The sequence below is a fragment of the Eucyclogobius newberryi genome, unplaced genomic scaffold, assembly GCF_026437365.1.
Source record: "Eucyclogobius newberryi isolate DKJ021-1_F unplaced genomic scaffold, fEucNew1.0.hap1 SCAF_9, whole genome shotgun sequence".
Classification (NCBI taxonomy): Eukaryota; Metazoa; Chordata; class Actinopteri; order Gobiiformes; family Gobiidae; genus Eucyclogobius; species Eucyclogobius newberryi.
The window spans coordinates 31,780,231-31,795,448 of NW_027316532.1; the positions used below are offsets into that span (position 1 = coordinate 31,780,231).

The 15,218-nt window shown below is 43.7% G+C and overlaps 1 protein-coding gene across 1 annotated transcript in view; it reads left to right on the forward strand.

Annotated features, from left to right (window-relative positions):
* The window catches only part of agbl4 (AGBL carboxypeptidase 4), a 227,709-nt gene continuing 212,491 nt past the window's right edge, over window positions 1-15,218 (forward strand). The window contains exons 1-2 of the mRNA XM_072438010.1: window positions 1-143; window positions 754-876. Of these exons, the coding sequence (XP_072294111.1) occupies window positions 110-143; window positions 754-876 (157 nt within the window). The 5' untranslated portion in view covers window positions 1-109. The remainder of the gene's footprint in view (window positions 144-753; window positions 877-15,218) is intronic.

Sequence of the window (15,218 nt, forward strand, 5' to 3'; positions counted from 1 at the left end):
GTGTTTTGGGGGGCGCTGTGGTGATGGAGAGGACTTCACCGCTGCACACTCTTCCTCTGTTGTCCTGGCAACGCGGGGAGAGCGTCGGCTGCTTTAGCAGAGGAGGAAGATGGAGCAGAGCCCCGTTAGAGACGGCGAGACTGGTGTGTAATAACTGAGCGTACATCGCTTTTGCTTTGGATAAATGAGGCTAACATCGCTCTGCTTTCCAACACAAGTAGCATCCATGTTTTGTTATCGTCATGTGCATGATACCGATGCTATTAGTGCTATATGCTACATATTCTAGCTAGGTTAGCTCCATGTAAACAACGTCATTTCAGCAGTTTTGTTTTGGGTTGTCAGAGCTACTGCCCTTTTCCGGATCAAAGAAACACCATGCACTTAATGTGACTGAGAAATATATGTATCTGAGGGGAAATATGATGTGTGTGTTAGATAAGTGCAGGTGGAGGAGGATGTTGGCGTGTGCTAGCCATAGCGCGTTACCTGGATTAGCAGCTGTCCCACACCTGAACTGAAGTTGCGCGAAAAGTAGTTGGAGGAGGTCTATGCAGAGTTCCTGTATGTGCACATACATTCTACTGACCAAGAACAGAACCAAATTATTTTAAATTGATATACCGGTAATTGGGAATTATAAAACAATATTTTGCAATACAATCATTTTTAATTTAACTTTATTTTTTGGTGTTGTGCTTTGTAACTGGATGGTAATAAAACTGTTACTAATAAGTGTTGTTTGTTCTTCAGGCAGTGAGACTGGAGTAGAGGATGCTTTGGTGGGAAATGTCAATAAGCTGACAGTGAGTCCACCAGGTTTCTCAGGACCTCCACGTAAAGGACATCTGGTTTTTGATGCTTGCTTTGAGAGTGGTGAGTAACACAACCAGGAGGAAGATGATTTATTAGACATTATTGAACCTCAATTTACCAATATTTTATATCCCGTAGTAACCAAACCAAGTCTAGCCCTCAAATTTCAAATAATGCAGAGCCCTCATTGAATGGGATTGGTGGGTATGGCAGAGGTCAACACTATGTGCGATGTGTTACTTAAAAAAAAAATGAAATCATGCTTCCTTCAGTATTGTGAATCACTGAAAGTCTTTGTTGTTATGTCGGTGTAATCCCTCATTCGTCCAGGCGTGTTCCATAGTAGAAAAAGCTTCAGTTGTAGTCATCTGGACTCAGTTTGAAAAATTAGACGTTTCGACTCTCATCCAAGAGTCATTGTCAATAAAAGAATTTAGATCGAGAACTCCGATATTAATACTGTTCTGTGGTAAGACCCACCCATTGGGCGGAGCCTTCCTGAAGTAGAAAGAGTTGTTTGTTTCAACAGAAACTCCCCCCTTGTATCTACCGAGGTAGCCTATTCAGAATCTTAATGGGCTATTAGAATCCTCTTTGTCTTTGTGAGACCCTGGCTCAACCACCCTGAGTACCTGATTAGCATCTAAATGTCCTGGTCCTGGTCCTCTACCTTTCCAGGGGTTCAGTAACCCATTATAAATAACAGGAAGATTAAACCTTAGCCCTCCATTTCTGTTTAAAGAAGGTCTTTCTTTTTTAACAAAAATAGCTTCCTTGACTCCTCTTTCAAACCATCTTTTCTTCCTGCTTAAAACCTTCACCTCACCGTCTTCAAACGAGTGATTAGAGGCTTCAAGATGGAGATGCACGGCACTCTGAGGTCCTGAACTTGTATTTCTTCTGTGCTGATAAAGCCTCTTGTGTAGAGGCTGTTTTGTCTCACCTATGTACCGTTCTTTACAGCTTTCTTCACTGCATTGGATCGAATAAACAACTTCTTTGTTGTTATGAATTCTAGTTTCTGTCCTGATCTAAAACCCAAAGAAGCATAGACATTGATTATTGGGCACTGATCCCCACATGGAGATCAACTAACATACCAGCATCTTTGGCTGCGGATGTATCCTCTGAATGATTTATGAAATTGATATTAATCTCTTTCCAGTAAATGCTTTACTAAAGTTAGCAAGGAGATATGAATGCACATTTGTTGTTAAATTAATGCACTTTTGTGTACAACATGAGTTCAAGTAATGGTGCAATGAAGGCATTTGCTTAAGCAGATAGTTGTTGTAGAGATTATTTTTCGTATAAATTACATTTCCATGAAGTATTTAGACATAAGAACAGCTTTTCATATATTCATTTTAATATCAGGGATAGTAGCACCAGGAACAGGATGGGTGCTTTGATCCCATGCATTACTTGACAATTATAATGGTGTTTTATGACAGCCTGTATCTATGTTAGTCATCTTAAAGGTGCCATAACGTGCTTTTTTTCACATTTCGTGGTCTATCCTAAGTGTATAATTGATAATAATAAGGGTTGTGCAACACCCTTAACATAATAGTTAAGAAATATCACCCAGACCTTGGACCCCCTCACCAACCCGGAAATGCAAACGGCTTGGTTTGATATTCGCCCCCACCCTTACGAAGAGCGATCTGGCTCCCCCGCCCAACCCGTGACGTAGTCTCAGAGCGCGTGTGTGCCCCGCCCACCCGTGACGTAGTCTCAGAGCGCGTGTGTGCCCCGCCCACCCGTGACGTAGCCCCACAGCTGTCTGCTCCGCGCTGCGCCGCTCCTGCCGTGCGACTGAGTGAGAAACGATAGAACTTCAGATCAACACTACTTTGAGCAGAAATAAATCTGGTGTTTATTCTACAGCGTGCGCAGAACAGATATATCTATATCTATATCTATATCTATATCTATATCTATATATATATATATATATATATATATATATATATATAGGGGGGAGGGGGAGGGGGGATGATGACGCGTGCCTGTGATTATGACGCGGTCCTGTGAACACCCCCCGTCAGTTTGGAGATTCGAGGAAAGGAGATGGTCTGTCATATAGCTTAACACTGCGGGAATCAATAAAAAAAACACTCTGGGAACATATATGAAGCACAAATAGCAATGTAAGAAGGTTAAAAGCTCTGAAAAGTCGATTTTGCATGTTATGGGACCTTTAAAGTAGATTACACAGCAAGGTACTCCTCTCCTTGAACCGACACCTTAACGTGGTGGAGGGGTTTGAGTGCCCGAATGATCCCGGGAGCTATGTTGTCGGGGGCTTCATGCAAACAGGTCCTAGGTGACGGGTCAGACAAAGATCGGTTCAGAAGCCCTCTATGATGACAACAAGAACAAGGCAGTTTACGTCTTCCGGATCGGCGTCACCGGGGCCCCATCCTGGAGCCAGGCCTGGGATGGGTGCTCCATGGCGAGCGCCTGGTGGCCGGGTCTTACCCCACGGGGCCCGGCCGGGCACAGCCCGAAAGAGCGACGTGGGGCCGCCCTCCCGTGGGCCCACCACCCGCAGGAGGATCCATAAGCGGCCGGTGCAGAGAGATCTGGGCGGCAGTCGACGGCAGGGGCCTCGGCGACCAGATCTCCAGACACAGAGACTAACTCTGGGGACATGTAATGTCACCTCGCTGGGGGGGAAAGAGCCTGAGCTTGTGCGGGAGGTTGAGCGATACCGACTAGATATAGTCGGCCTCACCTCCACGCACAGTTTGGGCTTGCTTATAGCCCCTCAGCTCAGCCGCCACGTGTTGGAGTTTACCCCGGTGAACGAGAGGGTCGCGTCCCTACGCCTTCGGGTGGGGGACAGGTCTCTCACTGTTGTGGCGGCCTATGGGGCGAACAGCAGTGCAGAGTACCCGGCCTTCTTGGAGTCCTTGGGAGGGGTACTGGACAGTGCACCGACCGGGGACTCCGTTGTTCTACTGGGGGACTTCAACGCCCACATGGGCAATGACAGTGACACCTGGAGAGGGGTGATCGGGAAGAACGGCTTCCCCGATCTGAACCCGAGCGGTGTTCAGTTATTGGACTTCTGTGCTAGCCACGGATTGTCCATAACGAACACCATGTTCAAGCACAAGGGTGTCCATCAGTGCACATGGCACCAGGACACCCTAGGCCGGAGGTCAATGATCGACTTTGTTGTTGTGTCATCAGACCTCCGGCCGCGTGTCTTGGACACTCGGGTGAAGAGAGGGGCAGAGTGGTCAACCGATCACCACCTGGTGGTGAGTTGGATCCGCTGGCGGAGGAGGAAGCCGGACAGACTTGGCAGACCCAAGCGCATTGTGAGGGTCTGTTGGGAACGTCTAGTGGAGCCCTCTGTCAGTAGGGTATTCAACTCGCACCTCCGGGAGAGCTTCTCCCATGTCCCGGGGGATGCTGGGGACATTGAGTCCGAGTGGACCATGTTCTCCGCCTCCATTGTTGATGCAGCTGCTCGGAGTTGTGGTCGCAAGGTCTCCGGTGCCTGTCGTGGCGGCAACCCCCGAACCCGGTGGTGGACACCGGAAGTAAGGGATGCCGTCAGACTAAAGAAGGAGGCCTATCAGGCCACTCTGGCTTGTAGGTCTCTGGAGGTCATCGACAGGTATCGGCAGGCCAAGCGAGCCGCGACTCGTGCTGCCGCAGAGGCAAAATCCCGGGCCTGGGAGGAGTTCGGGGAGGCCATGGAGGAGGACTATCGGTCGGCACCAAAGAAATTCTGGCAAACCGTCCGGCGCCTCAGGAGGGGGAAGAAGTGTCTCACCAACACCGTTTACGGTGCGGGTGGAGGCCTGCTGACCTGCTGACTGGGGATGTCGTCGGACGGTGGAAGGAATACTTTGAGGATCTCCTTAATCCCTCAGTCACGTCTTCCGAAGAGGAAGTAGAGACCGGGGACTCGGAGGCTGGCTCATCCATCACCCAAGCTGAAGTCACTGAGGTTGTTCGCAAACTCCTCGGTGGCAGGGCTCCGGGGGTGGATGAGATCCGCCCTGAGTACCTAAAGTATCTGGATGTTGTAGGACTGTCTTGGTTGACACGTCTCTGCAACATCGCGTGGCGTTCGGGGACCGTGCCTCTGGACTGGCAGACCGGGGTGGTGGTCCCTCTGTTCAAGAAGGGGGACCGGAGGGTGTGTTCCAACTACAGAGGGATCACACTCCTCAGGCTCCCGGGTAAGGTCTATTCCAAGGTACTGGAGAGGAGAATCCGACCGATAGTCGAACCTTGGATTCAGGAGGAGCAGAGTGGTTTTCGTCCCGGTCGTGGAACACTGGACCAGCTCTATACCCTCCATCGGGTGCTCGAGGGCTCATGGGAGTTTGCCCAACCAGTCCACTTGTGCTTTGTGGATCTGGAGAAGGCTTTCGACCGTGTCCCTCGGGGTGTCCTTTGGGGGGTGCTCCGGGAGTACGGGGTCCGGGGCCCTTTGCTCAGGGCTGTCCGGTCCCTGTATGACCGGAGCAGGAGCTGTGTTCGCATTGCCGGCAGTAAGTCAGACCTGTTCCCAGTGCATGTTGGACTCCGCCAGGGCTACCCTTTGTCACCGGTTCTGTTCATAATTTTTATGGACAGAATTTCTAGGCGCAGTCAGGGGTCGGAGGGTGTCCGGTTTGGGGACCACAGGATCTCATCTCTGCTGTTTGCAGACGATGTTGTCCTGATGGCTCCATCAAACCCGGACCTGCAACATGCACTTGGACGGTTTGCAGCCGAGTGTGAAGCGGCTGGGATGAGAATCAGCACCTCCAAATCCGAGGCCATGGTTCTCGACCGGAAAAAGGTGGCTTGCCCTCTCCAGGTGGGTGGGGTGTCCTTGCCCCAAGTGGAGGAGTTCAAGTATCTCGGGGTCTTGTTCACGAGTGAGGGAAGTATGGAGCGTGAGATCGACAGACGGATCGGTGCAGCGGCTGCAGTGATGCAGTCGCTGCATCGGACCGTTGTGGTAAAGAGGGAGCTGAGCCGAAAGGCAAAGCTCTCTATTTACCGGTCGGTCTACGTTCCTACCCTCACCTATGGTCATGAGCTTTGGGTAGTGACCAAAAGAACAAGATCGCGGATACAAGCGGTCAAAATGAGTTTCCTCCGCCGTGTGGCTGGGCGCTCCCTTAGAGATAAGGTGAGGAGCTCGGCCACACGGGGGGAGCTCGGAGTAGAGCCGCTGCTCCTCCACGTCGAGAGGAGCCAGCTGAGGTGGCTCGGGCATCTGTTCCGGATGCCTCCTGGGCGCCTCCCTGGGGAGGTGTTTCAGGCATGTCCCACCGGGAAGAGGCCCCGGGGAAGACCCAGGACACGCTGGAGAGACTATGTCTCTCGGCTGGCCTGGGAACGCCTCGGGACCCCCCCGGAGGAGTTAGAGGAAGTGTCTGGGGAGGAGGAAGTCTGGGGGTCCCTGCTCAGACTGCTGCCCCCGCGACCCGGACCGGATAAAGCGGCAGAAGATGGATGGATGGATGGACATCAATTTAAAGAGTTGCTCTCTCCTTCTTTCTCTTTCTCGGACTAGCGTAAACCACATACTTTGTAGACGTACAACTACAGTAGGTGGCGGTAAATGCACCTTTTCAGTTGGCTGCCAACCGGCATTAAAAGTAACATAACAACATTAATTTAAATGTTAGGTTCTAAGCCCTGCTTCATTTCCTTTTGTTCAGTTGCAATTTCCATCCCATGTATGTTTTGTGTAGCACAGCATTTATTTTGTTGTATGGTGTAGTACGGAGTACAATATAATTGGTTTATTAAAATAGACAGTGGTAATGTAAGGTGTTTGCCAAAGCCCCGAAGCCTCATTTGCATTTAGATGAGGCTTAATTCACTTTGTTGTCAGCTCTGTCTTCTGTGGTGGTCTTCAGATTTTCTTTTACTGTTAGAATCTTGGCTAAAGGTCCTCTAACACATAGACCCTCTGACCCTCTCCTCACTGTGAAAAGGTTTTTCTGAGGTTTCATAGAAACAGTGAAGTTGGCAAGTTTTTTCCCCCCTGCTTGTTTTCTTAACCATTTAATGAGTTTTGTGTTTAATGAGTTGTATGACTTAAATTCATGCTGCTCTTTTTAACCCTCAATGAAATGCAAATGTAGTCTGACTCTCATTTATATGTTTTTTATGCTACTTAGCACAGTGCATAATCATTGTGGTGAACTGAGAATTTGGCTAATCTGTAAACACTATGTCATGGTCTATTGTTGTGTGTTGTGTCAGGAGGCAGAGATCCGTGAACGTGATAAGGCAAGCTTAATTGTTTCTGGAGTGAAATCCAAATGGCATTCTTATCTTGTTCTGTCACATTTGTTTCGTCATATACGCCAACTGTTGACATTTTCTGCTAAATCCCAAATTCTTTTGTATGAGTGAATAACTGAATACTGACTGAATAAACTACCATTTTACTCCAAATGACAGTGACAGTGAGTGAGCAGCACATTGTTTTTCTGCACCTCTGGACTAATACATTAATATAATAATAAACTGAATGGTCTTTGAATGGTCTGTCAGTGGGTTCTTAACCCACAATTCACAAGTTTGTCAGCCTTGTGAGTAACTGCCCATGTTAAGTCCAACTTTTCACCTTATTCCTCCCCAGCTACTGTTGCCTCTTTCTGCTATGGATTTAGACAAATGTTCATGTGCAGCAAAAAGTCAACAATGCATCGTTTCTCTGGGCAACTTGAAAACGGCTTTGTAGTCCTTTGTAGTCCTGTACGGTACTTAATTGCTGTTGAGAGGCAGCTAGCACAGTTATGGAGATAAGCCCATGTCACCAGTCACTCTGCTCTCTTAATGGGAGGAATACATTAAAAACAACAGGAAATGTAGTAGAAAGAGATTCAGTTGTATTCATCTGGACTCTGTTGTTTTGTAAAAATAAAACGTTTCGACTCTCATCCAAGAGTTATTCTCAATCTGCAAATCTAGACCGGGAACTCAGATATTTATTCTACTCTGGATAGGCCCTGCCCACTGGATAAATATCTCCGGTCTGGATTCTCAGATTGAGAATGACTCTTAGATGAGAGTCGAAACTTTTCGTTTTTACCAAAAAACAGAGTCCAGATTACTACAACAGAATCTTTTTCTACTATGGAACGCCGCTCCTGAACGAATGATGGGTTACACCGACAACAGGAAACATAGACCAATTCCTCATAAGGACATTTTACCTACAGAGACAGAATTGCTTTGAGCTCCTTGTACAGTGTATGCCCTTCATAGTCTTTACCTTACTTTGGGGTAATGTTAATTAATGAGTCTGCTCTCTATTTTGGAGATTAAGAGAAAAATAAACCAACCAAGAAGAGGCTGACAGAATAAGTAATGAGGATAAATATCAAAATGTTCCACAGTGCTCCTTAGCCCAGAGGTTTGTGTTTTCCTGTAAATGTGTGTAATGTAAAATAATGCATACAATCTCACAAGAATAGTTCACTCTCTGAACCTGCGAACTTGACATAATGCTACATCAGCTACAGCTCAGATTCTCTCAAATATCCTTAAATACATTAACTTAATCAATGTGCTGGCTACTGCACAGTCTGCTGCCTCCGATTGTATCCGGCTCTTTGTTGTTTTGTATTGCTCAACAACTTGAGAGAGCGGCGGTGCTGACGATTTCCAAAAGAAGATGCATTGGTGTGAGTGTGAGGGGGCTTTCCTGACGTCTGATGTATTGAGAGGCACTCGGGCTCTCTCTGTCTCTCTTACATGTCCTTGGCAGTGGAGAAGCTTCACTGCTCAAATCACTAAATGGCCTCTCCAGTGTTCCCTTTTAGCACTTTTCTTCTCTTCTCTGCTTCTTTTGAGACAGCCACACACTATGGAGATAAATTTGTGTTGTCTGGGGACTGTTGGCAAGAACATTGCTTTTGATTTATACTATTTATCGTCCATTTGTATCCATAGGAGATTACTCTTTATTATGATTGCGTTTTTTATTATTGTCATCTCATATCTTTTGCTTTCTTCAGGCGTCTTTGTGGACTTTACATCCATTTTCATAGAATATCGCAGGATAAGTTTGTTGTTGTCTTATGGTGGAATTTTACAATATAATAATTATTAATAATAATTATTTTTTTGGTCTGTTTTAGTCATGTAAAACATTATGTAATGATTGATTACTGTAGCAGCAGCAGCAGGATTTGTGCAATTACCAAACATTCAGGATTGTGTCTGATTAATGCCACACTGAATATAAGTGAATCTGCCATAGACCAGTGTTGTTGTGATACTAAAATATTATACCTTAATATCCATATAAAGAAAAAAATCACTATTTGATACAGATTTCAACATCACAATGATAATAAAAAAGCAACATTAGACTGCAGAACACACAATAATTGGAGGTCTGATATATTTATAGATAAAGTATTGTCCTTTTCATTCTGTATCAATATTGACAAAACATAATATCTCTATTTTTGGAGTATCGCAATTGTCAACAAACAGGATTCAAAAATGAACTTGCTTTGGCATTAAAGTTCAAAATACAACAATAAATAATAACAGTAGCAAAATATATGAAAAAGAGCGTGCATAAAATATCACCATATACCCTTATTGGAAAGTTTACAATTGAACAATTTTTCATTTTTATATTTTACGTGCTCTTTTTGTAGTATTTATTTCACTATAAAGAATCAAAACAACATTCACATATATTCTACATTTTGATATATTGCCCACCTCTAGTATTGATACACAAAGAGACCTGTATGCAACGGGTGCTCTACCAGGCGAGCCACTATATCAAGATTTTTTAACTGATCGAATATTACAACTGTAAATTCAACTTATACATATAGTCCTTTATCCAAAGTAAACCATTCTAATTGTATTTAGGCCTGTTTTCGCCTGTGCTTCTGTCTAATCATTTAACAAACATGCAGGCAACTTGGACTGTTTTGCAGAAACCTCACTCAGCAGAAAACCTCACAAACAACCTCAGTGTTTGTAAGTAAATTGTTGATGGCTGATATAATGCATGTGTTGGAGACCCAGTTGGCATCTCATCTTCTTCAAATGTCACTAAATGTTAGCAGCTCTGAGAAATGGTCAGTAATGAAAGTGTTTGATTGTGAGTTGTATCAGGTCTGGAAAAGGTTGATGGACAAATATTGAAGAAATTTAATCAAATGGCACAGTTGTTTACTTCATGATGTCACACAAGCAAGTTTGAGTTGGTTGATATTTTTAAATTTGTTGCTCAGGGCTATTGGTGTTCTAAATGTACTTTGGAACATGGCTTGTCTTTGGCTCTGGGCCCGCCTCTAGCATTGTGACGTGTGTGTTGGTAAAAATAAAAATAAAATACTTTCAGCTTTGCACAAATGGCCCTTTCACACAATCCTTGACTGAACTATCCAGGAATCCTCTCCTATTGCAAACCACATCAACACTTTTGGAGTCGATGTTTCATTTGTCATCCCATTTGTTTTGGGAAAATAGGTCGGATTTGTAATGCTTTACTAGTTGTGTTTTGCAAGCTGTCTGTATTTATTCTGCTGATTTATTTTGAAAAGCTCTCTGCAATATGAGCTTCATTGATGTGCCAAAGTTTGTTTGATAGCACAAATTCTTGTACAAAATATACTTTCAATAAAATGTATTTGGTGGGATTCCAAGCAGCTGTCTAGTAGGTTTGCTGCCGCTCACAGTAAACACCACTGAAATTCACTCTTTGGGGGCTCTAGCAGTCATCAGGAGTGGTCCATAGTGTTTTCAAATACACACGTAGAAAGTGTTATAGACCCTTTAAAGTTTGTAAATAAACACATTTTAAATTCCGGAATGGAAGTTATACAATTTAATAATAAATAAAAACAGAACAAATACAACTAAATTAAAACAGTGAACAGAATTGACATAGAAGCACATTAAAGGTGGTATGGACGATTTTTTTCAGCAAATTTTTTTATCATATTTCCTCGTGGCGTGGATAAATCATTTGTCCTGCCACGTATCAATCATAAAACGCACCTACCGCTCACCTGCAGCCGCGTCAGGCTCGTCCCCACGTTTCCGCGTGCCTAAGCGCATGGATCTATCATAATATAGTTCCCTCAGTGTACGGGGCAAAATGAAGACGGAGAAAGACAGTTCGAGCTGACGCAGAAGTGGACAGAAATCTACGGGAGACGAGCAATGCGCTCCGTTGCGCTAATAAACAAACGCACGTGTGTGTTGTATCAGTCCGCACGGGGGAGTGGCATGAGCACTTCCGCCTGCGTTCTCAAATCGCCGAAAAATCGTCCATACCTCCTTTAAGACAGTTGCAGACATACATAGGGCACATTAGGGCTGGGTATTGCCAAGACCCTCGCGATACGATACGTATCCCGATACAGGGGTCGCAATACAATACATATCCCGATACTTGTATATTCCGATACAATTCCCTCATTACGATATGTATCCCGATACATTTTTGAAAAAAGGGTCTTAAAAATGTACCAAATGGGTAATGTTTTTATTCTGGATAAGAACATTTATGAAATTTCATGTTTATCCACAAAGCAATTATTTATAAATCCATTATGCTCCAAGCAGGGGGATCAGGCCGTTCATCAACACGCCTGCAGCACACTCTAACACAGCCAGACTTTGCGTTAGTAGAGAGCAACACATATCCACCACAGGCAACATTCCCCCACCCAATCACTTAAGCACTAGTACAAATTTAGAACAAAGTATGGCAATTCAAAAACTTGTTACAACCCGGTTCTGCGAGAAAGTAACAAAACCAAGATGTACAATGGTAAAATAAAGTTGTAATTTTCAATAAACAGGAATGTAATTATTAGGTTAACAGAATGGACACAAAGTGCATTCAGATTAAACACAGACACTGGTACGTCTCCCATTTAGGGATGTCAAGATTATTAGGTTGTGATTATTCAGGTCACAATAACAATTTTATAAGCAAAATAAAATAAAAATCAACATATAGCATAAAAAATAGCCCTAAATGAAGTTACTTTTTATCTGGCTTTTTTAACTTTATTTTGTCTTTTGGAAAGTTCATTTTTTTAAAGCCAGTTACAAACTTGAGACCACTGTTAGACCACTGGAATGAAAGAAAATTAAAGCTACAGTCTGTTGTGTGAAGCACTTTGAATTGCCTTGTGTATGCATTGTGTTCTACAAATAAACTTGCCTTGCCAGTCACATGACAGTATTTAGGCTGTACAGGCAAGATATTGACATTAATCACTATACATAAATCCCCAGTGATTATAACAACAATAGAGAATTTCTGTTGATATCCAATTTACCCCCCTCCTCCATTTTTCCACCCATGCCTTGTGTCATTTCCTTGGAATTCATCCAAATTAAAGATTTAAATTAAGAGTCCAAAATGCTTGTAATACAAGAACAAATCTAGTGTTTGGTGACATAAAAAGTGTGAATGGAGCACAGCCAAAAGCGGCTTCAGTTATGAAAAATGTTGACATGATCAAAGAGGACTTTTCACTCACTGCTGTTTATTGGCATTAGGCTTCATGTGCTCAAAGGTTTGTGCACATTCTCAAAAGTCACGCTTTTCCCCCGCGACTGACACATAACCATGAGAGGCATTAATAGTTAAATAACTCACCCAGAGCCGCTTCAATTCTGCGTCTTAATCAATGCATGTTGTTAAGGGTAGGTCTGTTGTCTTGAATCTCCTGAAATGATAGAATAGGCTACTGGTTCAACACCATATGTATGGTTCCACATCTCCAATAGTTGTGCATACATGTATGGTTTTACAACATAACATAACAGCAGCACATCAAGCCGCGGTGCAGGTCCCGTTGGTAATCGACGCACAGGTGCAGAGACTGTGCATCTCCACGTTTATCCATTCAGACTCTCGCACGTATCATTTGCTCCGCCTGGTCCAGAAGGTTTGTTCGTGCATATAGGATTTTCACCGGACTGGTCCACACGCGGGCTTACCTTGTGTTTAACATTGGAGTCATTAGTGGCCCGTTTATCTGCTCACTTAACTTTAAGTTTTTCTTCCTATCGGTTTTTGGCACAGTTCCTTAGACAAAGTGTAGGTACATGCCATGGTAAAATATGTTTAACATGTCAATTTTGTGTGTGTTAGGCTGCCCCATATAAATTGTACGTTGGCTGCAACCCGACCCAACATTTTTCAAGTGGGTCGGCCGGTAGGTAAATTCTTATTTTTTTTACTTTGAAGGCAAAAAAAAAGATCAAAATCGTCGCCATTTTTTGACTCGGCGTGACCGCCAGATCACTCCGTCGGATGGTAGAGAGGGACGGAACAGACGGAACACCTTGCACCCTGCAGTTATGTGCAGGATGGTCTCAGGGCCCCTTTGCACAGCCTACACCTTGGGTCTAATCTGGTGTGGTAGATCTGGGCCTCTATTGATCTGGTGTTCATATATATATATATATAATGTGTACTGTACTGTATATAGAGTAGATTATCAATATATTGGCCCAGTATCAGCCAAAAGCACTGATATCAGTCCGCAGATGTTGCGATCCGGTAATGAAAGAATTAACTTTGCCGTTCCTTTTCAGAAAATAGAAGAAAACATGGAAGAAAACAACAACAGCTCCGTGGAATCTTTTGCTGCTGTATTCTAACAGAACAGACTCTAAACTTTAACCCAGTATTCTGAGGCAAAAGACCCAGAAATGTCAAAGTTAGACTTTTAAAAGCACTAGAAAAGTTAGTTAGTCATTAAATATAAGCGCAATGAATTCACTCGTGAATTCACCACAGTAAAGCAATTCTTTTTCAGACATTGCCTAGTTTTGCTCCTAAACCATCAATTTAGACATGCTTACTTTAGTGTGAGTGGTTAAGAAGGAGAAGAGAGTGTTCTGTGTGTCAGACACAGAGTCTGGGAAGGAGAGACTGTCGCTGCTGCTGTTATTGGAGGAGGCAGAGCAACATGATGGTGACACACAGACTCGAGAGGTTCACAGAGACACTTTAGTAAATAATATAAATGAAACAGGAAATTCACTGAAAAGTTTGATGGCTAATTTTACTCTAATAAAGAATAATCACACTATAGCCTAAAGCCTACCTAAATATAGTGCTAAATAAATTATAACTCTATCAAATATATTTTTACCAAAGAAGGGTTGTGTATTGTGTATTCCAAATGGTTCTATACATTTTAAAATAACGTTGATGAAGTGAAAGGTATCAATAGTTCCACAAGACCACATGTTACAAATGTGAATTAAGGTACCGTAAGGCAACAAAATAACACAAGTTACACAAAACATAAGCAATAAATAAGCATAAATAAAAGCTAAAAACAGATGCATTTTATACAGTTGGTAAATCATTGGGATATTTTACATTTGAACTTATGTCTCTAGAATGAAACAATATTTTGACAAATCCACACAGCTGTTGTGGACTTCACAGATGAAAATGCGCCTTCAGCAGGTCTCTCTCTTTCATAATGAGATGCTGGTGAGTCCTGGTCAGGAGGCATTTGCTGCTTTGTTGCACAGGGCTTTAGCTCATTTAAACCTGCGCTGTCCTATTTGAAGTGATTTGCTTGCTTGGTCAAACACACACGGGAGAATAAACACCTTGGCCTGTTATACTGCAGCTGTGTTTCCTGTCCCTGCTGACCCACTGGTTACTGGCCGTAGACTTCTTTCCTCCCTTGTTTCTGCTCCTTCCTCACATTGGCTCTCTGTGTTCCTAAACTCATTACAGAGCAATCAGCCCCAGGCGTTGAAGTGTGCGCCCAGAGGGAGCAATAACTGTAAATAAACAGTACTGCAGGCTCTTCAATAACATGTTACCAGGATGATAACGGTCCTTCTTAGCGGGCCTGTTGACCTTCTCTGTGCCTGAGGCTTTGCCAAGGGACTCCTCATCTCCCAACACTTTTATCTCCAGACTGTGCTCCTGCAGTAGCACCAGAGCCGCTGGACTGATTACTGCTGTACCAACAGGAGACGACAGAGGGGAAAAGAGAGGAGACGAAGGAGAAAAAGTGCTGGCAGTGAACACAGAATACACAATGGGACAGCAAAGTTCACTTGTCGCTTTAGAAGAATGCCAACCTTTCCATGCACCACATTGTGGAGTTTCTCTATAGCATGGTCTTGTAAACATTACCAATCCAATATGATGCTTGTGTTGGTCCAATGAGGGTGCTAGGATGACCACAGTGTATAACATATGCACAAATAACAATAACTCATAGACGTACAGTTTAAATAAAGCTTCAATAGTATCATTTAGGTGGAATCTATATGCTGTATCTGAAAGTGTGTCCAGGACAATGCAGTATAATATCAATAAATCACTACTGTATCCAGACCGACAGATAGCAGAAACTTTTGGACCAACTATTTTTTAGCAACAGACCCTA